Source organism: Zootoca vivipara, chromosome 3 (assembly GCF_963506605.1).
Source record: "Zootoca vivipara chromosome 3, rZooViv1.1, whole genome shotgun sequence".
Classification (NCBI taxonomy): domain Eukaryota; kingdom Metazoa; phylum Chordata; class Lepidosauria; order Squamata; family Lacertidae; genus Zootoca; species Zootoca vivipara.
This window is the reverse complement of record NC_083278.1, coordinates 80,070,209-80,095,459: the sequence shown is the minus strand read 5'-3', so window position 1 is coordinate 80,095,459 and position 25,251 is coordinate 80,070,209. Positions and strand designations below refer to the sequence as shown.

Genomic DNA, 25,251 nt, shown 5'->3' with positions numbered 1-25,251 from the left:
AACACATTTAGTTTAAAAAGGCTGCAGTTGACTAATATGCCATATAAAATGACAGACTTTCTTTTGAGGAGTCACAGTTGTGATTTGTCTGTGGGGTTATCAGCTACAGAAATCCAGCACAAGGAACCTCAGCTGGTGGTAAGCATTACTTTCTGGGCACATTTTCTCTAATTCGCCTGAGTGCTAGGAACAGATGCTGTAAGTGAACACTGCCACCATGCGGTTGTGTTTAAATATGTTCGGGATGTGGGGGTGTGCAGATCACTGCTAATGGAATTATAGAGGCAAAATTTTCCATCTTCAAAATACTAGGTTAAGGCCTGATTCAGAAATAAGATGTTACACTTGAACACTATTTGCTTTTGAACTTTGAACCTAAGCAGCCCTGGGCCTAGACCGTGTCTGGATTGGAGGTTGCTAGGAAAGTTTTCTCCCTGCTTATTTAACTTATATGCAGAATTCATCATGTGAAAGGCTGGACTGGATGAATCCCAAGCCGGAAGAAATATCAACAACCTCAGATACGCAGATGACGCAACCTTGATGGCAGAAAGTGAGGAGGAATTAAAGAACCTTTTAATGAGGGTGAAAGAGGAGAGCGCAAAATATGGTCTGAAGCTCAACATCAAAAAAAACCCAAGATCATGGCCACTGGTCCCATCACCTCCTGGCAAATACAAGGGGAAGAAATGGAAGCAGTGAGAGACTTTACTTTCTTGGGTTCCATGATCACTACAGATGGTGACAGCAGTCACAAAATTAAGAGATGCCTGCTTCTTGGGGGGAAAAGCAAAGACAAACCTAGACAGCATCTTAAAAAGCAGAGACATCACCTTGCCGACAAAGTTCCGTATAGTTAAAGTTATGGTTTTCCCAGTAGTGATGTTTGGAAGTGAGAGCTGGACCATAAAGAAGGCTGATTGCCGAAGGATTGATGCTTTTGAATTATGGTGCTGGAGGAGACTCTTGAGAGTCCCATGGACTGCAAGAAGATCAAACCTATCCATTCTGAAGGAAATCAGCCCTGAGTGCTCACTGGAAGGACAGATCGTGAAGCTGAGGCTCCAATACTTTGGCCACCTCATGAGAAGAGAAGACTCCCTGGAAAAGACCCTGATGTTGGGAAAGACTGAGGGCACAAGGAGAAGGGGACGTCAGAGGACAAGATGGTTGGACAGTGTTCTCAAAGCTACCAACATGAGTTTGACCAAATTGTGCGGGAGGCAGTGCAAGACAGGAGTGCCTGGCGTGCTCTAGTCCATGGGGTCACGAAGAGTCGCACACGACTAAATGACTAAACAACAACAGGAAAGTTTATATATTCTGCTTTCAGCTGCATGGAAGACGGATATTAATGAATTAATGACCAATTGTTGGTGTAATGTGAACAATGGGTAAAAGTGCACAGTGCTTGGGCTCATGTATTGAGGTGCACATCCCCCATGCCTGGAAGTTCCGAGAAAAGGTGCCAGGTGCTGGGTTACCATAGCAACACCAGTAAGGCCTAGTCATTCACCCTCCCAATGGTTCAAGAAATATGCCTACATGTAGAGGGCGGGGTATAATAGTCTCTAGGATATCCATTTCATTATGTCTCGCCATGTCCTGTCCTGTTTGCTGTCAGGGTCTGACTCTGAATCTGTGAGAGTCAGGGGAAGAGGTGGTAGGTTTTAACACAACAGCATTAGCTAGCATGGTGATAGTGTTTATGGATCTTTCTGTACTTATGTGTCTTTACTCCAAAGACCAAAAGAACTATATATTGTAGATAGTAGTGTCTAGCTTTGTCTTGTGTCTGGGGACAACAAACACTTTGTTACTTTGAACTGTATGGGAGAGGAGTTTTTCCTTAAACTGGAGACTCTGGAATAAGCTATCTGCTGGGGAAACGAAATCTCTGAAGACCCTGCTGGGGCTTCTCAAACTCTGCTGATACATCACACTGCTTGGGTATGGTGAACTACAACTGACTTCCACAAATCAACATATTTTCCCCTTTTTCTCAGTATCTTTGTTTTACAACATGATCTTTTAAATTAAAAACTACAATTTCAAATACTTTTTTCTTTCTTTTACAGTGTATGCCTCAAATAATTGTAAGCTTTAATTGGGTGACTGTCAATCATTCCAAAGTTCATTTGTCATTATGCTAAGATTCACATTCTTTAGGATGTTATTTGGGCTGATCCATGCTCAAAGCAACCAGAGTGGGGGAAAGATATTTGCTTGGTTTCCGTGGTGTGGACTAAAGGAGAAGGAGGAGTTAGATTAGCTGGTTTGCATACACATCCCCACCACCACCAGCAAGCAGGAACACACAAAGAAAACAGTGAGACCACAGCCTTGTCTGTAGATGTTAGTGACACAGATGTTTTACCTCAAAATGAAGGGCAAAGAGGAAATACCCTTATCTCTGATACAGGGGGAAAGAATAAAATTTGAAATTTCAATCAGCCCCATTACTGAATGCAGCTTTTTAATGAGATCTGTGATATAATCTTCCTCAAATCAATACCTATTCACCATTTTTAAAATATTGGGCCTCTGCCATAGAGGCTTAAGCTCTAAAGCTAAAAAGTCAATAGTGTTAATTTATATTTGATCTGGCCCCATAGCAATGGAAAAAAGGTCAGGCATTGTTAAGCATTTAGACATACTGTACAAAAAAAGGATTTTTTTTTTTTTAGTTTTAACTTCTAGGATTGGATTTAGAGTCAGTGTGGTGGCGAACCTATGACGCGTGTCAGACGTGACACGTTTGCTTTTTAACCCTTTCTGTGCTGTTTTTTTGGCACTTTGGCAGACAGTGATGTCGGTGCTGCGTGTTAGTTCCAGGGAAGGTATTATTCGTCATTTATTTCTGTTCTCTTTCCCCCCCCCAAAAAAAGCTCAGCAGCTTTGGGGCACCCCCCCAAAAAAATCAAAGCAACTTTTGCACACACACCCCCAAAGCGTACAAAATACCAACCTTCAATTGAAGGTTTAGCCAATGAAATTCAGCAACAAAAAAGTCACTAATAGGCAGGTTAGTTAAAGAATTCTACCTCCCCCTCACTTATCTTAGTTCACAGCACCCCACACAAGTTAAATAATATCAAGACCAACAAAAGAAACCGACTGACAGATGAACAAAGAAGTCACTAAGCAGGTAAGTTAAATAATTAGTTTTTGGTTTATTAACTACAGTTATATATTACAATTATACATTTTTGTTATTTAAACTATAAATATTGCAAAATTATGGTTTTTCTCTCGAAGTGTCACACCACCCGAGTTATGCTCGGTTTTTTGGCGAATTTTGATACACCAAGCTCAAAAGGTTGCCCATCACTGCTTTAACATCTCCAAGTCTTCCATTCATACACGTAAACATGTGGTATTGACCTAAATGTAGAATAGTACAACTAGAAGAGACCTTGAAGATCACCAGTCCTCTGCAATGACAGGATTTATTTGATTTAAACAGCCCCTCACAGATAATATGGCCAATTCTTCTTTTAAAACTGCCACAGTAAGTAGACTGAAATGTCCATAAAGTTAGACGTCTGTTGCTGTCTCATGCAGCCTGCTTTTCTAGACTATGCAAGAAACAGAAAGAAGACCCGACTATGACCTTTTTAAATGGAGCGTCAACGAAAATCAGTGGGCTGGATCCTGAGAATAACAAGCAGAAGAATAATCTGAAGGGGACTTGCATTCCCCCCCTCAAACCATCTCCAGAGGGTTGGGAGCGTCTCCTGAATGACATTGAATTGGGGGGGCGGTTTACTGGGGCAGGGGTGAGGAAACGGGCCAAAATCAGGATGAGACGCATTGTGCAAATACAACACAACTACCAAAATACAGGACAGACACCACCAATCTATATAAGATTAGCAGCAAAAATTCTATATACAAAATAGTGAGGTGAAAAAGAGAAGTATCTAATTGAAGATACTGGCACCTCATACTAGGTGAATTTGCAACCTCCATCTGCAAAGTCACCTCCATCTGATAGGTGAAAAGGGATTTATAAGAAGCTGCATCTATGATTTTCTCAGATACTAAATATAACCTTAAACTAAAAGCATATACAAATTTAGCAAGATAATTTAGGGGAGAAATCCCTACTAACGCTAATTATAATGACAATTATAACTATAGCAATACATGTTTATTTTTGTTATTTATTTTTGTTCTACTGGTTTAATTGCCTTAAACAGTCCATTGTCTATTGTTCCCATCTGTTAATACTGTGTCAATATTGTTTTCTGGTCCTTGGCCTAGTGATTTGACTTTTTGAAAAAGAATGCAACATTCTACATCCAGTAATCAGAGTTAGTCTCTTTCAAACCAGCTTTGCTGGCAAGCAGCCATTGGCCTCTGTAACATGTCATAAATAAATTTAGATAGATATGCTTAATATGCAATGGACAGGGCTTCAGTATTATTATTATTATTTTCTGTACCAAAATCACTGTACACAATGGCGCCACACTGAGGAGTATGGGACATACACACCCTGAATTAATTTTCATTACTTCTGGAGGGTATATGGAAACTTACCGGATGGTTTGTGCCCAGGTGTACCACATCTATATATAAACTGAAAGTCAGTAGAACTTGGAAACTGCAGGTTAAAATCCATCACAAACACTGTTGCTAAGCACGCAAGCTGCTACCCTCTCAACTAGCTGCTATTTCCAGCTGTCATGAAATATCCTGTGCATGGAGGAATTTGATCTGGAGGTGGCAAAGATATATATCGCTGTGGAGAGATTAGCATCCCAGAGGAAAAGTCATAACTTCCTGTTCAGAGAGAGAGATAACGTGAAATCTTCTCAGCTGCAAAATGAATCTGAGATTAGCAGAAGTCCATAAAGATAGGATACCCTTGATAAAAAGAATTTCCTTCTGCCAACCCTCAGACTATATTTCTTTCTTTACCTCTACCCAGAGTATACATTGGAGCTGCTGTGATGTGGCTACGTTTGATAAAGGATGAAAGATTGAACCTGCATAGGTGTTCCTAGGAACAGGGTAACTACCTGTTTTAGTATTAGATACACCATCAGATAACTTGTGTATTGGGTCACATTCTTGATATTTCAGGAAACAGAAGGCTGCAGCAAGTTGCACAGGATAAACAATCCTGAAGTGAATGCTTTTTTACAGCCAGTTTTTTTAGCACGCTCATCTCTTAAGCTATTGCTCTTTCCTGTCTGCAGTTTTAAGGATCCTTTGTAGCTGCTGAGACACTTGAAAACTTGGTGAGATTTCTATTCTGTTGCTATTGCCAAAGTCCCACCTTTGAGAGGAGCTAGTATGTTATGCACCGTAAGCAAAAGAAGTGCAGTGGGCAGACATTGTGCTGCGATACATAAATAAATCCAAATAACAACAGGACAACAGCGTCTTTTTAAAAATGTTCATTAATATACTGCAGCATATAAAATGTTATACTATGACCAAACATTTAACATGTGGACTAAAAAGCACAATAGCAGCAAGATATCCATATTCAACTACATTAATTTAAATAATTAAAATACTGAGCACAATATTAATGAGACAATAATTTGAAACCAATCAATCAGGAAGATTTCCCATGCAAGGCTGACTGTGGTCTTTCACACATCCCATTCATTTCCATGGGGCTTGCGGAGAGTAACTTCCTGATGAATTGTAATCTCATTAAGCGAGCCAACCAGTAATGGAAAAATGATACCCTACCTCTTTTGACTTCTGCAGAGTGCTGAAAAATGGATGAGAATCGGTAAACAGTAACACTACACACAACAATACTTCTTTTTAACTCTTACATTAAAAAAAAAAAGTTCAGTGCTAGTTCCCATATCACTATTCTAGAGTCTCCAATTAAGAACTTCAGTCGAATTTTGCAGTGCAGGTTCAGCTTTTGAGCCATTTTACACATTTAATGCAATAACCTATTGCAGATATTATTAAAGTTCCATTTAATGTAATAGGTTTTTATTTACACTAAAGTTTCTTGTTCTTCCACAGACTCAGATTGTTGTGGAGGATAATTACATGCCGTGTGTGTTTGTAAAAAATACTGTTTAAAAAGCCAAAACAATGCATGTGGATAAAACTGTACAGCATTTGTTCTCTGCTCAAATACATCACACTTGAGTGGAAAAAAAATATGGATGAATTCTACATACTCTGGAGGACTCACTCCAGGATTCAAGAGTCCAAGCAGGCAATGAAAATAGTAAATACATGAGAACACAGGGCCAAACTGAAAGGCTTTGAACAACCTTTGTCACAGGAATTAGCCTGGCTGCCTTTCACCAAACACAGCTCTCTTCATGTAGGGCACAAAACTGGAAAAGAACAAAGATATATGCATATAGGTATTTTTGGATTGGCTCGGCCCCAAACAGTGTCAGTTATGAGCTAATAAAACTAGAATGCTGAGATCTCTATTCTAAAAGCGTTACCAAATTCACAGGAAGCAATTGCTATGCATAATGAATATGGACCTCATTCCCCCATCACACAAACAAAACAAATCCATAAAGGAACACACACTACCATCAACTAATTACTTACAGAAATGAGTTAAATAGAAGGTCATGTCTTGGGTGACACAGAATAATTCTTTTAAAAAGTAATTGTACTGGATATCTAGCAGATCTCTCAGATACTCTATGCAGCAACAATGAAAGAATAACTCCGATGCAAAGTGTACTCTCTCCACTGACAGATTACAGCGGGAGTCAAGACATGTCCTTTACATATTCCTCATTCCTGCTTCAGAGCTAAAAGACACAAACCTCAGAGCAATCCAGCTTTCAAACCAATGCTAGCACAACACAAAAGCAAATGAAGAAGTAAGGTTTTAAGGTTATCAAAAGAGGAAAAAGTGCATATTTCTTCAGTACCATGAACATTTTGTGCTAATCTTAAAACAGTGTTTTATTAAGAAAACCTTTACCCTGCAGGTAATAAAAGTAGTGTTAAAATCCCGTTTTAATTCAAAAGATTGGAAACAAAAACCCAAAGGTCAAAACCACACCAAATATATATATATATTCTTTGATAGCGCACAAACGTTCTCGTGTGTTCTTTTCCACCCATAAGTCAACCTAATGGGATTCTTGGCTGAATCTGCAACAGTGTACTCAACCAGGAAGGTGAGCAATTTCTCCCTCTTGCTAGGAGAAACCTAGATGTTTGGGCAATCATGTGAATGTTCAACACTTTTTACACAAAGCTTGACATGGGAAAAGAGGTGTGTAACCCTTTTCCTTTCCAACCTTGTTGCATGCCAGAGCTTTAAGCAATTTTCTTTGTGGTTCCTCTGCTGCTGCTGCTTTTTGCCATTGGTTTTCAGTATACCGCCTACTGCCTATATTGCACCAGGTATGTGAACAGCATTGCATTGTTGTACTTGTTTTTTTTGACAAGTCAAATGATAAAGACAAAATGGATTTTCTAAAAACCGGCTTAATGGGTTGTTGTTTTTTATTCAGCTGCAAGTTATCACCCTAATAATAATAATAATAATAATAATTTATTATTATTTATACCCTGCCCATCTGGCTGGGTTTCCCCAGCCACTCTGGGCGGCTTCCAACAGAAAAATGAAATAAAATAATCTATTAAACATTTAAAGCCTCCCTAAACAGGGCTGCCTTCAGATGTCTTCTAAAAATCTGGTAGCTGTTTTTCTCTTTGACATCTGATGGGAAGGCGTTCCACAGGGCGGGCGCCACCACCGAGACGGCCCTCTGCCTGGTTCCCTGCAACTTGGCTTAGAACTAACCTTAGAAATCATTTTCTAAAAAATCCTCATACTACGGAAAGGTTTCTTCACAGTTGACTCATAACTTGCACGCATTTAACTTGTGTGATTGCCGATTTATGTGCTTGGTCGCCAGCCCACACACAAATTAAACATACGCAAGGTGGAGAGTTTAAAATACCACTTTGAAACACTGCACAGGTAGAACAGAACACTGCTTTTCTCTCAGCTTCTAGAAGAAGACCAGGTAAACAGTTAATGAGGAATATGTAATAATTCTCTAGAACCTTCTCAAACATTGCATAGGTCTCATGAAGACATGAACAACATAGCTTTTAGTGCTGGCATATTTCATGAGAGTAGCTTTTCCATGTGGCAAGCTGTTTACAACCCGTATAAAATACTGGTGTGAGGAAGTGTTTCTTCCAGCAACACTCACAAGGGAGTGTTGCCCTTTGAACCATTTCCAAAACACAGGCAAATGACTTTTAAGTCTCTGCATCCAATGTTTAATCTCCACATCTCAGAGCTCTCTCCCTCTATGGGTCTTCACCTGCTCCATTCGTGAAGCCAGCCAAGTGTTTTGATTTATATACTATTTCAAATTCACAACTCACACCCTTCCTCTCTAAAGGGACCCCAGGGCAGCTCACAATAATTATATTACATAAAACAATTTTTTAAAACACTGTAACAGACACCAATTAAAATTAGTAATGAAAAGGCTTTATGAAATTATTGGCCAAAAGTGTGAATGGATAAACGTCTTGAAATGTAGAAATATTTCACTCTCTACAAATTAACATTAAAAATAAAAAAGATGCATGACTAGCTCACCCTTCAAAATGTAGTCTGTTAATAAGCTTGGCACTTTCTCACTGTCTTCTTTCATGGCATGAAGAACTGTAAAACGTGGAGAAGATGATCAGTGGAAGAATCACCAACTTAGTCAATATAAACATGACATTTAGAGCAGTGCTTCCCAAACCTTTTTAACACAAACTACTGGAAAATTGCAGAGGGTCTTGGCGGACCATTTAATGATTTTTCTGCCTGTTGTAATTGCAATGCACTATGCTAGAGAGGGTGTGATTTTTAACTGTATTTTCACAGGCATGTAGTCGACTAACTAAAAGAAGTGCAGTGACAACTGTTTAGAAACCCTTCATTAGAGCAACTGTACTGAAGGTTATTGTGCACATTATTTCTCCCCCCTACTTTCATCCAAGTCAGCCATGGATAAGAACATTAAACAACCATAGCTTTAATCAAATGTATGTCCCCCCAACAAAGTGGACTGCTCTATTAATTTTTAATAATAGGGTTCATTTTCCATGATAGCACTACTTGCCTGGCCACCCCACAAATGTCCCCCAAGTTCTCAGGGTACAAGGGCAGGGGTGCCTAGCTGCAGCATTGGAAGCTGGCGTCTTTAGCGTTGTGCTCCATGGTCAGCAAGTGGTAGATAGCTCACTTCATGGCTGCTTTGTCCTCAATGCACCAAAATAATTATTTCTCAAGTGCATTCAAAGCAACCCCTGCCCACAACAGGTCTAGAAAGCAACAGATGCTGGTAATTTGGTAAACTGGCCACTTGTGCCAACCTGCCAAGTGGCAAGGATAATTTTACTATTTCCCTTTCGGATCAATATATGTGAATCAATGTTCAGCGCTGTATCTGGATTTTCTGCTGGAGAGGGAGAGATGAGAATCTACCCTAGAAGAAAAACTATCTTAATGGAACTTTTTGGACATGTTTTCTGCTTACTGAAATATAAAATTCAATGTGTTGAGATCAAACACAACCTTTTGTCAATTTCTAGAAGCCTCAGTTGAAAAACAAACAGATTAATATCTGCAATTAATCATTTAGTGCCTTCATAAAAGAATAAGAAGGATTTATATGTGGTGCCAAAAAGATGGTTCCTAAGATCCTTCTACAATAGTAGCCATTATCCACTTTGGTTGTTCAAACCACCACTTACTTTTTAAGAAAGAACTCTTGGAATGTAAAAGACATTCATGCCTACAGGGTTTTAACTCATGGCTATGGAACACTGAACCCACTACAAATGCAGTAAGAACTTGAGTAGGCAAGTGCCTCCATTTTCCAAGAAAGCAAGCTGCAACTAGGAAGCTGCTCAAAGAGTCAGAAGCACTTGTGTGGTGTGACGAATTCAAAAATGTGTTTAAGAATTTGGAAGATTAAAAAAAAGTTGGTTAAGACATAAGCCTCTGAAAGTATTTTTTGAATGAATTCAAAAACTTTAAACATAATATAGCATTCTGAATCTAAGCACAGTTACTCTGTTAAATCATTCAATACAATTTATTCAGACCGTCCAATAATGGCAAAAAGCCTGCTGTTTACAGTATCTGGACTATTTACAAATAGGGACACTGATTCTTTGATAATGCATCTTGCCGCTAACCAAAAAGGTGGCTTTCTTAAATTCTATACAAAAATGCACAGGGAACAAAAATTTCTCTTGCGGGAAGTTTACAACTCAAGTGTTGCCAAACTATCCACATCAGCCAGCCTTCTCTGATTTCTTTTTTTAAAACCAATCATTTTATAATTAAAAGTTCACTAGACAGAGGAGTCAAATAATGGGCACCTTTTATGAAGGACATATCCCAACCTCCTTAATATTTAAGAGTAAATATGTAGAATTATACTTGATTGTAGCACATTTACTGTTTCGTTCTGAAATATTTGTATACCAACAGCTAAGAGTCTAGTGCTCTAAATAAATGTTTTGAGGCCTGCCACACAGTGTTAGCAGGGAGAGTCAGGAAGTCTGTTACTGAGTCAAGAATAAAGTCACAGCTAGACAGTGGAAAACAATACCGTTAACTCTTTAGACAAAACTCTGAACTGCTTATGAATGGAGAAAGGGATAGTTCTTCATTACTATGGCTGTGACTCTTCCCAAGTACTTGATAGGGAAAAACAATCTGGAGAAGAAATGTTTCAGGAGAATCGGACAACTATTATTTACTTGTAAGTTACTGCTACCTTGTGATGCAGACAACGAACCTGAAGAAATTTGGCTAATCGTATTATGTACCTGAACTTCCTGGCTGTTTAAAGCTAAACAGTAGAAGTTAGTTCTACCAATTTCAGAATATTAATGCATATCTGAGCTGGGGAATAACACTGATTTCACTGAAAGATGCAGGAAGGGTACAACATTTTAAATACAGTAAGTCATTCATTTGATCTACGTGCCATAGGGCAGTAAGTGACCTCTCTGGGTAACATGAACAAGCATATGGCTGCTGATCAACTCCAGGCATTTTTTAGTTATTTCAAATTTTAGAACATAAAATGCTTGCTTGCTTGGCCTTCTAATGCAATTTTCCTCCAATGATACACTGGGAGATGTGCAACCCAACTGACTCTTCTGGACATCTGAAAAAATAATATAGAATTTGACTTTTTAAAGTAGTCACTGTTACATACTTACTTTTTGTTAATGTCTGGAGATCTTCAACTGATGGAGGTCCACTTTTCTTCTCGTAAGGAATAACTGTTGTCAGGTACTGCCAAATGAATGCAATGATTACTAAATAGCATCAGTGATTCTGGGCACAACTTAAGTTTACAGTCATGTGATAAATATATCTCATAATGTACAAACCAGATCTGTTAAATTCTATCTAAACACACTGAAGCCAATGGAATTTATTCTAGAAAGCAACAAAATGATGTGTGTCAATGCAGTGTGTCAAAATTTATCTTAAATTCCATAAATACTGTTTACAAGGTAGCATCCAAGGGTGTCTATTCCCTCACTGATGGAAATAATTTGTTTGCAGAATGAGGACAGAAACAATTTCTGGTGATTCCGCAAAGAAGATTTGATGGAGACAAAATGCCGAAAATTGTTTCGCTCTCTCATTCTTCGTTCTGACAGATTCCTTATGCCAATGGACACTGTTGGATATGACACATTGTAGTTAGCCAAACTCTTCCTTTTAGAAGTTTTCTGCACTGTAAGGTAGTTATAATGGGATAGTACACACAACATTTTATTTTTGCATTTGATAACCTGGACAACCAAATGTAAACCCACAGATCTTTTAAATGCCAATAATAAAGAATAGTTACTATATTATGTTCAGGAATTGTCTGCTCGATCTTTCCATCATTAATATACTGTGGGGGGGGTGGAGGTGACTCCATGGAATGCCTTGCTGCATGAATTGTGAAACGAGTCAGTGTAACCAACTGACCAGCATCCGGACCAAGGAACACACCCAAATATGTTTGGATGAGTGAAATCGCTGCCCAATTGTATTGAACAACCCTTATTTGCTTTCACTTTGTGGGCATAGCCCATTTTGCTTGGAAAGGCATCTCTGAAGCTAGATATTCTTTTCCACTGCAGCTGCTTTGTGCTGCTGACGAAGCAAGCTGCTTTCAATCAGCATTCTGTCTCTAGTTCTTCAGCATTTTTCCTTTGGTGGCATGTTTAATTATTGCCACACAGAAGTTTGTAGTAGTAGTAATAGTAATGAAAATAGTAGCAGCAGCAGCAGTAGTAATGTCTTATGGCAGACACTACTCAAGTCTTTCCAGATATGTATTTCAACTTTAAACACAGTTGTTCCCAATACATGGGCTTACATTATCCACATCTGAATTTAGTTCACATTGGTTTGAATAAATAGACAGATTTCAGAAAACTGAACGTGTTTCTTTTGAAACTTTTACTGGCAATATCTTTTTGCTTCATAATTTCAAATTTGGCATTCATTGGGTTTTTTTTGTAGAGTCTCAAACCCAAAACTGAACTCACTGGGATTTCTGAAATAAAGAAGCCCTCCTTGCCAATAGGTCACAAAGCAATATGCAGAGCTGTACCCATGCAAATAACATTTTAAAACTCTTTCAACCATTGAAACCAATTGACTTTTTGCCCATGGCAACATACACAGAGTATTCCTCCCCATGGTAAGAATATAATAAATAGCATAATCCTATACAAGTTTATTCACAGAATCATAGCACTGTAGAGGTGGAAGGGACCACGAGGGTTATCTTGCCCAACCCCCTGCAATGCAGGACTCTTTTGCCCAATGTGGAGCTCAAACCCATACCTCTGAGATAAAGAGTCTCATGCTCTACTGACTGAGCTATATGCAAGTCCTGCTATGTTCAACCACTTATTCCCCTGTAAGTGTGTTCAGGACTGAAACCTAAATGACTTGAGAAGCTGCTGCCTGAGGCAGAATACCTTAGTCTGAAAAGAAGCAATATGCATTTTAAAATTCTAGAAAAAGAAATATGCATGTTAGCATCTCTGTATCTGGGATAGAGAGCTATCAAACTAGTAAAATACTTATTTTGCAAACTACAGAGGCAGTTACAGGTAGGTAGCCGTGTTGGTCTGCTGTAGTTGAAACAAAATAAAAAAATTCCTTCCAGTAGCACCTTAGAGACCAACTAAGTTTGTCATTGGTATGAGCTTTTGTGTGCATGCACACTTCTTCAGATACACTGAGGCAGTGCCCAATTAATGTGCATAGTAAATATACCTTTCGATGAACTTCTAAAACAATGTTAAAGGTTCCGACAGCAAACAATATTGGAGACCCAAAACCATGCTCAGCAAATGTCACACAGCCCCTCCTTTCAAAACTCTATGCACACCGAAAGTTGATACAAACTTTGCTCCAGTTCGGAGACTGATAAGTAGTACATGGTGGGCTTTTGCACCCACAGAGTTCTCTGCCAATAAGTTGGGCATTTATTTCAACAGAAGGACTTAATTTGCAAGCACCAAGTTGAACAGAGATCTATGCATCTGCAGGAGCTCAGTGTGCAAACGGATTGTATTCGTCTAGTATAAGGAATACCACGGAAGCACTGGTAGGGATTGCTCGGAATGGGCTCCACTGGGGACACTGGCAACATACACAGAAGTCCAAAAGACCCCAGCTCAATCCTTTCAGCTCCATGGCCTTCTTCTGGACTTAGTAGATTGCAAACCACTCTAACCAACTGAGCTATCCAACCTGACCCAATAGAATTATAGTTGGGAGGGCCATCCAGCTCAGTTAATTAAAGTGTGGTGGACGCCAAGGTTGCGAGTTCGATCCCCGTAAGGGACAGCTGTGTGCTCCGACATTGCAGGGGTTGGACTAGATGATCCTCAGGTTCCCTTCCAACTCTATGATTGTATGCAGCTGCCCCATACAGGGATTGAACATCCAACCTTGTTTTTATCAGCACCACACTGCTCTTCTATCTTCCATATTCTTTAGGCACCCAGGATTTAAAGAGTTCTCAACCCTAATGTTCCCAGCCTCTCTTCAGGACTCTCCAAGATGAGGGCTGCTCAAAATTAGATGTTACCCTCTCCTAATCCTATTGTCACTACTCACTCCAGTGTTTATGCTAAGTGGTGCTAACCGCAAAGAGAAGCTGTCCAATGATTTTAATATTGTTAAAAAGATAACTACAGACTATGAAATACATACATAGGAAGTTACGGTACCTTGTCTTATACCATCTCAGAATTATTTTTGTTACCTATATTTAAAGCCTGTACAAATATAGAAGTACATGTTCTATTTGAGATTTTTAAAATGAGAGTGTTTAGTAAAAAAAAAGGTGTGTCTTGTCTTTTAAACAATTTGATCCTCATGAAAATTTGCATAGCAGCAGTAGCTGTGGGTCTTATCTAAAACAAATAAAAGCCAGCCAAAATCACATACACACCTAGTACTTACAGGTCATTTGTGTCAATACTATACAGTGGCAGTTTTTGAACACTACTCTATATACACACATCTTCAATAAAACCACATAACTGTAGAGTTGGAAGGTACCCCTAGGGTCATCTAGTCCACCCCCTGATTATGGTAAGATTGTATAGACATACCTTTTTAATACTATATTACAGTCTAGCAATCTGACATTGGGATATAAAACATAATAATAATAAATTGTTTGGAGAGAAAAAAAGTATTGAATTATTTATGGTGTTTAATTTCTCTTCAGATTGCGCATTACACATATATTTGCTTAAAATAAAATAAAAAAATTGTCCAAGGAAATACGTGATGCTTTAGAATCCATAATAAAGAGGCTTTAAACATATTGGAAGTTGCTAGACTTATTTACTATACTGTATACTATTTTCGTGCATTTCTTTCTTCTTGTGCTGAAGTATTTAAGCTGACATGACCTTCTACTGCTGATTTCTTATGCATGCAGTTCATTCCAAGTATGTATTATGCTGATGCCTATATTTTATTTTCAGAGGTTAAATGAACCCTAGAGGGAAATTGTTCATTTGCTGCAATTTTTCTGTGCATATCAAGGCTTGTCTGCTCTTTAACTACCAAGGAAAGAAAACCTTTGCAAACAAATCATAGCCTTGAAGGCAGAGAAGACGCGAGTAAGCATGCTAATATCGCCTCCGCCCTCCAGTAATCACTTGTAGTCTGAAAATGCTACCGCTGCCAGCTTTTTAAGGCCTTGATTTATATAAAGACAGAAAGGATAGCACAAGGAAAAAAACCAAAGCGTCAGAGGATAGCCCAGCACCTGTTTTTCTCCACCTGAGTTTCCAAACGTTTGACGGAAGCCATTCTGAATAACATTTGAGATCCCTTCCATGCTGAAGCGCTATAGGGAGCAAGAACATGGCAGGAGGGAAAAGGGAAGGGAGAACAGAAAAATTTAAAAGCTATTAGTTAGGATTTACTAAAGATGCAAGCAAGGTAAATGACAGAGACAAGCTGTTAGGAATGAATAAATGCAACTGCAGTTTAAGCAGAGAAAAACCTACTTTTTCAATATTTAGTTCTTTAGCAAAAGAAAACTATAGAATTTAGAAATAGGACCATCGGTACAATTTTATAAACACAGGCCTGATACCAAAGTGTCTTCTACATGAATTATGTGAGATGCTAAATGTCATAGAACAGACTTGTTTGCAGCCACAGCCTAAAGCTTCAGACACCTGATGTTTGCCCACCTGTCAAACTAACCTGTGGAGGGTTCACTACGTACTTCTAGATCTGGCCCTCTGGATAGATCCAGTTGCTCACCCTTGCTATAGTAGCTATTCTTTTACTTTACTTACACCAACCATTAAATTAATATGCAGCATGTCGAATAAAGAAGAAGACTTAAAACCTAAGATATAAAAAACTTATACTCAGTTGTCCCAATGAGCATGTCACACGTAAAAACAAGTCCCGCAGGTAAGTCACCTTCTTGACTGGATCCCTTTGCATTTAAAAGGGTGCTGTGTGTATAGCACATGTGAATGTACGTGGAGAAGATTGGTACTGGGTAAGGTCTGCATGTGTATCCCCTAACATGCTTTGACGACAGTGGCAGTCACTTGTTTGTATTCTACCTTTCTCTGTTTTGACCTCCCCACTGACACAAAAAAGTAATTGATGATTGCAACATGAATAAAACCAACCATCTTCTTTGACTGGTGAATGCCAAGCATTATTCTCACGCAGTGGCATGTGCGCAGCCCAAAACTGTGCAGGTGCACCGGGACCATTGAATTTGCTTAACACATCAGCTTAGTTTCTATTTTACGACCCACAGGTGGGAAATCTCAGGCCTCTCTATTTGGCAGTTGGAACTTTCCCTAGGCCACACCACACACTGGCCCTGCTTCGCATCCCATGTGTTTAGCTGAAATGTACACTTGAGCACTGATAATTCCTCCTGCTTTTCCTAATGGAGGATAGAGAAGGGTATGCAAATGTGATTAAAAACTAGCTTACTATACAAATATAACATTTATATTAATCGTTTCACCTCCAGCTCCACCCTCTAATGGAATGTGGCCCTCAAGCTGAAAAAGTCCCGCCCCCGCTTGTGCCAAACCCAATTGTTTTGTATACCAGATGTTCTCCATCTCGTAGAGCATTTTTAGTTCCAGCATCCTTTGCAGCCAGACTGCAGCTGGAAATCCTTCCATTGCAAAGAGCACCCATCTCAAAACTACTCTTGCCTCAGCTAAAGAGGGGAGCAGAAAGAGGAGTTGCATACCAACAGACCTTTTTCCTACAAAGAGCAGCATAAAGAGGTTGCAAAAGGGAGGGTGGCATTTAGGGGCAGCTCACGGCTGTCCTTCTGCATCTCCTCAAGCCCCTCTCAAAGATAAGCAGGCCACAAGGCCCTGTGCAATGGCAGAACCTCTCTCATCCTTTGTACCACTTGCCATTAGGACCACTTTTTGAACTTGGATACTGTACTCAAGTAAAAAGACATGCAGACTGCATCACACATAAATGGTACATATGATACATGTGAACAAAAGCAGAGAAAAAGACTATGCCTCAGAAGCATCACTAGGGTTCAACTAGAAACTCCTTGATGCTCTACCACATGATGTTTGAGCATCTGTATACTTCTCTCTGGAGCCGACTGACCTTTAAAATCACAGTCACTTTATGGTACATGTTCCTATTCCTCCTAACATTAACAAAGCTTATGACTAACCAATCTCCTGGCAATACAGAGTCTATTAATGCTGTTATTTATGCATTTACTATTAAAAGTGCTCTGTCCTTTTTATGGCAACATTATTTATACATGAAGTCCTTCATAAATATCTTTCATTAAACACTTACTCCCTAGTTTTTTCTTGTTTCTTTTTGCTTTTTTTAAAATGAAAGTATAATGCCTCAAGGCAAAGCTTACTTGACACTACAGCACAATCCTACTAAGCACAGATCTTACTAAAATCTGTGGCAGGATCTTTCTGGTCCCCCAAAGTCCCTGACATTAAAAGGATGCCAGCATCTTTAAGTCGTAGTGTACCTGGGAAAGTGTTTTGAGGGGCCTCTGCATGCTGATGACAACACAGGCAAAATGACATGTGATTCCTGAGCAACTGGAGGAGACAGAGGCTTGAGTAGGACATAGAAGACATACAGAATAGAGAAAAAAGAAGGCTAATGAAAGGAGATGGGGTATGTGGAAAACTTTATATGACAAAGGGTATGTATGCTATTGCAATGACAGTTACTGAAATCTGTCCAATAGTTCTGCATCCTTGTGCACAACTTAACTTCTGTTCCATTTCTGTAATCACTCTAATGAAAAATTACTACCAAGACTTCGGAATTCTAAATTTTAGATTGAAAGGTTTCCATCACTTTCTGAATTTCCAGGGCAGTATCATTCCTCTTTACTCCTTACAAGTTGCTCAAGCAGGTAAAACAAAGCATGTGTGCATTCCCTAGAACAGAGTAAGTGCAGTGTTTATCCATAAGGAGTACAACTTCTCTGTATTTGACTACTAAATTGTTGTACTATTGCAAGGATTAGTACTATGTTGAATAGAACCCACTGTAAATGTATAACTGTTACAGTTTGATGAAGTCATGGTTGCCAATCAGAAGCTATGAGTTTCCCCAATAATGGCAACCAGAAAGACAGGAGCTCTATATACTTTAAGAAGTAAGACGTAGATAGAAAGTGATCAACTAGAATTAAAATTCTAATGTGGTTTATATATACAGACACAAAGGACAATATTCTTACTGTTCCAGGCATATGACCCCTCTCTTGTTTGCCATTCTGAGGACTGCCATTTTTCAGTTTCTTTTTCTTCTTTGCCATTTCCTTCTGTTCTCTTTGTTTGTTTTGTACTTCAATAAGGACAGAGATGAAGCTGTTCTTTACTTCCTTCTCAAATTCCAGCTCATCTCGTAGTGCCAACTGCTGTACTAGCTCCTCAGAGTAGTCCTTGATAGCGGTCTCAATCTCTTCTAACAGATCATTTAATTCTGTCACAGATAGATTTTTCACACCTGCTTTCGAAACAGAGCAAAAAATTATGTTGCGTATAATAATGCATATCAAAAGCAGCATGGATCCAATACTTTGCTCCTAACAAATGCACCCAAAGAGCAATAGCTGCCAAATCTATGAACTTATGATGAAACACTCTTCTGCAACTGCAACTCACTTCATATATGACGGTGCATATCAGGGGCGGACAAACTATCACCTTCCAAGTGTTGTTGGACTACTTGCACAATCCCTGACTATTAACCAGAAGAACTGAAATGCTATTTTCAAGAGGTGTCACCAGTTTTAAGGACAACATGTACATTTGTCTTACTCAATAGCTGCCTATAGGAGGAGAAAGCCTCCTATCAGGATGGGGCAGAAAAACATTTAGTTATCCTGGATAACTAAAATTCCTCAAGACTTTATTTCTACAGAGAATTACAGACATGTACATAACCCAATACAGTCTGCTTCCACTTCCACTTGGCCTTATCTGTGGACAACATGATAGCAAAACTACCAAGAGAAAGATAGGCAAACATCATAAATCGAAACATGGTAAATCAGATATTCAACATTCTATAATGGAATATACTTTGGGGGGGATATAACCTTTGGGTAAATGAGGCAAACTTCTGTATGTTACACAAACTGGGATTTGCTTTAAAAAGTTTCCTTATAATATTTATTATATCCAGATGGAGATCAGTGCCATGCAGCCATTAGCCTTTGCAGCCAAAACCCTGTTATGTGAAGATGGCATTGCAGTACATTGGAGCATAAAGGTCTTCAGAAGAATCCCAGCTCATTGCAAACTATTCCATAATCAGGCAAGTTCCAAACAAAGCAAAAAGAATCCTGACAAAATGCAGGAAAGTGTTCTGGAAAATGTTTTCTTTTGACAGATCAGAAACAACTCCTTGGCTTCATATGACTTATTGTTCTGACCTCTTCAGACAAATCATGCAATTAAGGCATCTAATGGAAATCATGCCTAACTGCCTGTATAGAAGTGAAATGCTCTTTCAAACAGCGAACAGTTTGTAAGAGGAGGAAATCAAAGGCAAAATACAGCAGAAGGATTCCTTACGTTCTTCATAATTGTGGTTTGTACTAGATCTCTTAAGCGTTTGAATTTCCTGGGACAGTAAGGACAAGCGGTCTGACTGGGTTGGTGTTTCTTCATCATCTGGATCTGGAGATTCCTGCATCATTTCCTCTATTTCTTCAATCACCTTTCAAAGTAAACACACAAACACAGAGTTATGGAATATCAAAGACACAACGTAACATTCAGGGCTGGTTTTCAAAACTTAACGATAACTTTCTAAGCATTTCCCTTGAATATAAAATATTGTCATATGAGGCAAATCTTCTCCTGATATTTCATTTGTGTCTTTTTATGGGAAGCAAGCATACTTGTAAATCCAAACAAAATTACAATATGATAGCAAAGGCTGGACTTTGGGTTACCTTCCTGCATTCCTATAGTTTGTCTCCCAAGTGTATTTAGTATTTCTTCCATTAGAGAGATAATAAGCTTAATAACAAGGTGCAGTTATCAAAGATGCATGGGTGCTTTCCATTCTTTACCTGCTCAGCTGTGAAGAGCGGTTCTTCATTGATGCAGGAAACTATAATAGAATGCATGTCTAGTTGCTCTCTCAGCTCTTCATCATCTGATAAGTCAAGGTTCATGTTGTCATTAACCTATATAACAAAAAAGGAGTAATAAAATCATTATAAAAAGCATCAAGACATTATGTGCCAAATCCGAACTATTGTTTTTGGATCCTAAATCCTTCCAAGAAATATGTGATCACTTTAAACCAGGCATCCCCAAACTGCGGCCCTCCAGATTTTTGGCCTACAACTCCCATGATCCCTAGCTAACAGGACCAGTGGCCAGGGATGATGGGAATTGTAGTCCAAAACAACTGGAGGGCCGAAGTTTGGAGATGCCTGCTTTAAACCAAAGGCAATCCTAAACCCACTGACCCCACAACTCCAACAAACTTACTTTTCAGTAAACATGGATAGGATTGCACTGCAAAGCAGTGGAAGCAAAACAAAACAACTAGGTCAGAACAACAACTTTAGCCCAAAATTAGAGGCAAAATTGCTTTTAGCTGTAACCAAAGAAGTGATTTTCCGATTTGGACATACACTAAATAAGGTATGGTTTATGTGCATGGACATATATATACACGGTTCAGTATGTTAATATGTTGTAAGTCGCTTTAAGATTTTTCAAAAAAGCGATGAACAAATAAAAACAAGCTGCCACTAACTAAAATAGAACTTACATAACCCACTGCTCATCCACAGTACAAAGAAAAAAGAAAAAAAGGATGGGTGCTGAAAATATACAACTCAAGTGTCAAAAGACCAAGGGCAAAGAGGTAAATACATTGACTCTAATTTCTAATCATAGAAATTTGGCAGATATATTTTTTAAGAGGCAACCTCAAGATGGAAACAGAATGTTGAGAATTTTATGTCAAAAGTTCCTTCATTTGACAAATGATGCAATGACATTGTGGTTATGTGCCACAGCATAAAGCATTCTAGAGAAAGCTGTTCAGAAAGTATTGTAGGCGTGTACTTACTCCCTTTTCAGAAAGATTCAGTGTTGGCAAATGCAGTGCTCTAGTGTGTGAAGACTTCCAGTCAACTGGCATTACATTACCGTAATTATCTGTCAGAGCATTCCAAATTCTGAGGAGGGGAAATAAAGAAATTATATTTTAGCCTTCAAGCTCTACACCAACTACTATATTGAATCTGACAAATATACTGAGCAACACTGTGGTTTTAAAAATGCATTAACCAGGTGAATCCCACATTGGTTCCAAAATCAAACATTTTGGAACTACATACATAACAATAAAAATGAATCTCTCAAATAAGATGGGATGGCCCTAACCCAGGCACCCCCAAACTGCGGCCCTCCAGATGTTTTGGACTACAATTCCCATCATCCCTGACCACTGATCCTCTTAGCTAGGGATCATGGGAGTTGTAGGCCAAAACATCTGGGGGGCCACAGTTTGGGGGTGCCTGCCCCAACCCACCCTTACTTGTAAGCTGTGGCCCAGATGGTAATACTCATTCCTACCCCCCACCCTTAGGTAAATAAAGAGCCATATCCAGCCAGTTCAATGGGACCCAGATGGATTTCATGATGCACATTTGTAATGCCTATGTGTCCATGGAAGTATATTTGCTTCTGCATGTGGATTTCCGTTGCTGGGATGGAGTGATTACTTTTAAGGTAATAACATAAAGGTAAAGGTACCCCTAACCATTAGGTCCAGTCGCGGATGACTCTGGGGTTGTGGTACTCATCTCGCTCTATAGGCCGAGGGAGCCGGCGCTTGTCCGGAGACAGCTTCCAGGTCATGCGGCCAGCATGACTAAGCCGCTTCTGGCGAAACCAGAGCAGTGCACAGAAACACCGTTTACCTTCCCGCCGGAGCGGTACCTATTTATCTACTTGCACTTTGACGTGCTTTCAAACTGCTAGGTTGGCAGGAGCTGGGACCAAACAACGGGAGCTCACCCCGTCGCAGGGATTCAAACCACAGACCTTCTGATCGGCAAGCCCTAGGCTCTGTGGTTTAGACCACAGCACCACCCACGTCCCTATGGTATTAACATAAAGGTAAAGGTAAAGGGACCCCTGACCATTAGGTCCAGTTGTGACCGACTCTGGGGTTGCGCGCTCATCTCGCATTATTGGCCGAGGGAGCTGGCATATAGCTTCCAGGTCATGTGGCCAGCATGACAAAGCCGCTTCTGGCAAACCAGAGAAGCACATGGAAACGCCGTTTACCTTCCCGCTGTAGCAGTTCCTATTTATCTACTTGCATTTGGATGTGCTTTCGAACTGCTAGGTTAGCAGGAGCTGGGACCAAGCAACGGGAGCTCACCCCGTCACAGGGATTTGAAACGCCGACCTTCTGATCAGCAAGCCCTAGGCTCAGTGGTTTAATCACAGCGCCACCTGGGTCCCATGGTATTAACATAGATACGTGAATAACAGCAGCAATCAGTTTTGCATGCACAGAGGCAAGAATCTAACAATTGCCTTGCTTGGTTAGACTGTATCTAGTCCAGCACTCTTGTCTGTAACAGTGGTCAAATCATATTTCTCTGGGAAGCTCACCAGCAAGTCAGCAACACAAATAGCTGACTTGTTTTTTGTCTTCAGTAACTGGACTGTGTTGTCTGGGTTCACGAGGGCTCTGAAGATATTCCTCAAAGGCGTATTACTTTTGGGGCAACCCAGAGAATATGTGTTCATAAACAGAGAATCTAATCTGAGAGGATTAACTGTATTGGAACACAAATCAGAGCAGATGACAAACTTGTGCTTGCTAAGAAGTAAACAACATAAAAGATGAAGTCAAAGTTCCACAGACTTTAAAGAGAAACCTCTAGTGAGCAAGATGTTTTAAGAGCACTGACAAGCTCCTTCTCAAATATTATGGTTTAGAAGCGACAAATCATGTCTGTATGGAAGCTTCCCGTGCCTGAGGCTGCAATATTTTGACCAAGAATAAGCCCCATTGAATGCAGCGAGTAAACATACAGAGCCAACACGTCTTCTGGGACTGGACGGTTTTGTAAAGGGCCTCTCCTTAAATAAACCGAAGAGCAGTTTTCTGCCCACAAATAGTTCTCCTTCCACCAGACAGAGAAGTCCCCGCTCTAAACTGGAAGCCGGTTCTGGGGGGACTAGAAAAAGCTTGCCTGCGTGCGTGGCCGAGTCCTGACGTACTAAAGAAGCTTCATAGAATGGCAGAGTTGGAAGGGACCCCGCGGGTCATCTAGTCCAACCCTCGGCACACGCAAGCTGGCACGATACCTACAGGAAACCACTCTGAGCTTCCGAGCAACCCACCCTGACGAGCAAAAGGCAAGGCCGCCGAGCTCGCCGAATGCTGCCCAACCAATTCTACTGTTGCATTCCGACATCTTCCTCAAGGGCCTCGGGGACCGCGCAGTGCTGGGGAATGCAGAGGGAGGCGGAGCTCCCTTCCGTCTCCTCGAGGGGGCGATTCTGCGCTCCCAGCAGCCCATTCATCCCCAACCAGCAGCTCTTCGCGGGGAGAAGCCTCTCAGGGCCGACGCTCCCCCAGGGCGTTAATATTTGCCCCCTCCAACTGTGCACCCCGTCCCGAAAAGGCGACACCGGGCTAGGGGGGCGGACCCGTCACGCACACCCCCTCCCCCGAAGGAAGGGTCCCCAGCCCGGCCCGGGCACTCACTCGTCTTCGTGCAGCGCGCTCTGGTCGCTGAGAGGCCGCGGCGGGACCCGCGCTTCCCCTTCGGCGCAGCTCGGCGGCGGCGGCGCCTGGAAGCAGAGCGGCAGCTGGGCCGCCAGGTCGTTGCCTCCTCCTCCTCCGCCGCCGCCCCAAGAGCCGCCTTCCCGACACGCCGCCGGGGCCTCCGGGCAGCCGCTCTCCTCAGCCGGGGGCTGGAAGCCCGAGAAGTCCTGCCAGTCCCCGGCAGGGTCCCGTTGCGAGGCCGCCGCCGCCGCCATAGCCGACGACGCAGCGACTGAGAGGAGAGAGGCCGGCCGGGCCCGGCCTGCGCGTGCTCGCCGCCTCGCCTCCGCCCCGGCACTCCGCAGCGCGCGCTCCCGGTTTGCCCGGGCGGAGGGGCGCCCCGTTAAGGAGGGAGGCCGCGGCCGCCCATCGCTTGCACCGACAACATTGAGATCTTGGCCTCTTGGTTTGGGAAGCTTCGCGATAGGCAGTAGTTGGGTGACCCGGAAGCCAGCCCCGCATTGTTGGCCGCGGCTTTGCTCCCTGAGTTTATCCACCCTCCTCTAGAATTGCAGCCTCTTTGAAGTTAAGAGCTAGCCAAGTGCCGCCGTAAACCACACCTGTGCCCGGTGCGAACCGTATTCCGCCTCCATTGCTACCTATCACTACCTGCTTCAATTAGAACAACAGATTTTGAATTGGATTTAAACAAGAAGAGTTACACCAGGGGCCGCCGCATTTGGGGTGGGTTGGGCTGCAGTTGTTAGCTGCTGTCATGTTTTCATAGGAAGTGAGTGTGCGGCACTTTTTAAAGGAAAGGGTGCCATTGCACATGTGCAGAGTGCTGCTGTCTCCACACTTTCTCTAAAATAAGGGGGGATGGATTATTTTTGCGCATCTACCGACATCTTCCAGGCAAGAGCACACAATTATGACAAGAGCGAACAAGGTTTACTCCATAACTCTTATTTAGAAATTTAGTTGTTCCATGTAAGTTTTAAAATGCATGTATCGATTTCACTGACCAGTGCCAGAACTCTAAACATAGTACACACAACTTTTTAAAATGTGAGATACACTTGCTTCCAATGCCATGCAGTTTTCATGCCCCTACAAATCAGTTTAACTTTTAATGGTCAAAAATGCTCTTCCCCACTCTAAAGGATTCCAACCAAAAACCAAAAAAAAAAAAAAATATTCACTGACAAACTCAAAAAAGCAAGCTCTAAATAATAGTGACTGCATTTTCATTCATTCCTCTGCATTCAAGATATGCTGATCTTAAGCTAGGAGAGAGGCTTCTTGGAAGCAGATCTACAAGCTTGGTGGATCAGGGGAATGCTGTGGACATAGCGTATCTTGATTTCAGTAAGGCTTTTAAGCATCACTTAAATCCTAAAATGAGTGCTGGGGATGAACTTCATGGATTTCTTCCAAAATGT

General features: G+C 40.9%; 1 protein-coding gene across 1 annotated transcript; it reads right to left on the bottom strand.

Annotated features, from left to right (window-relative positions):
* Positions 1-4,219: 4,219 nt before the first annotated feature.
* On the bottom strand, positions 4,220-24,143 carry FEZ2 (fasciculation and elongation protein zeta 2). The gene is made up of 8 exons (XM_035108297.2): positions 23,810-24,143; positions 21,146-21,254; positions 20,130-20,246; positions 19,627-19,771; positions 18,285-18,553; positions 11,221-11,296; positions 8,588-8,653; positions 4,220-6,326 (listed from the first exon to the last, which is right to left on the bottom strand). The coding sequence occupies exons 1-8, from the start codon at positions 24,082-24,084 to the stop codon at positions 6,310-6,312; spliced, it is 1,074 nt and encodes a 357-aa protein (XP_034964188.1). The 5' UTR covers positions 24,085-24,143; the 3' UTR covers positions 4,220-6,309.
* Between the last annotated feature and the right edge of the window lie 1,108 nt (positions 24,144-25,251).

Coding starts and splice junctions, on each gene's coding strand:
- FEZ2 (XM_035108297.2), bottom strand. CDS start 24,084: ATGGCGGCGGCGGCGGCCTCGCAACGGGACCCTGCCGGGGACTGGCAG. Junction 20,247..21,145: donor TGAATCTTTCTGAAAAGGGA/GTAAGTACACGC, acceptor TTTGTTATATAG/GTTAATGACAACATGAACCT. Junction 18,554..19,626: donor AAACCACAATTATGAAGAAC/GTAAGGAATCCT, acceptor TTTCGAAAGCAG/GTGTGAAAAATCTATCTGTG.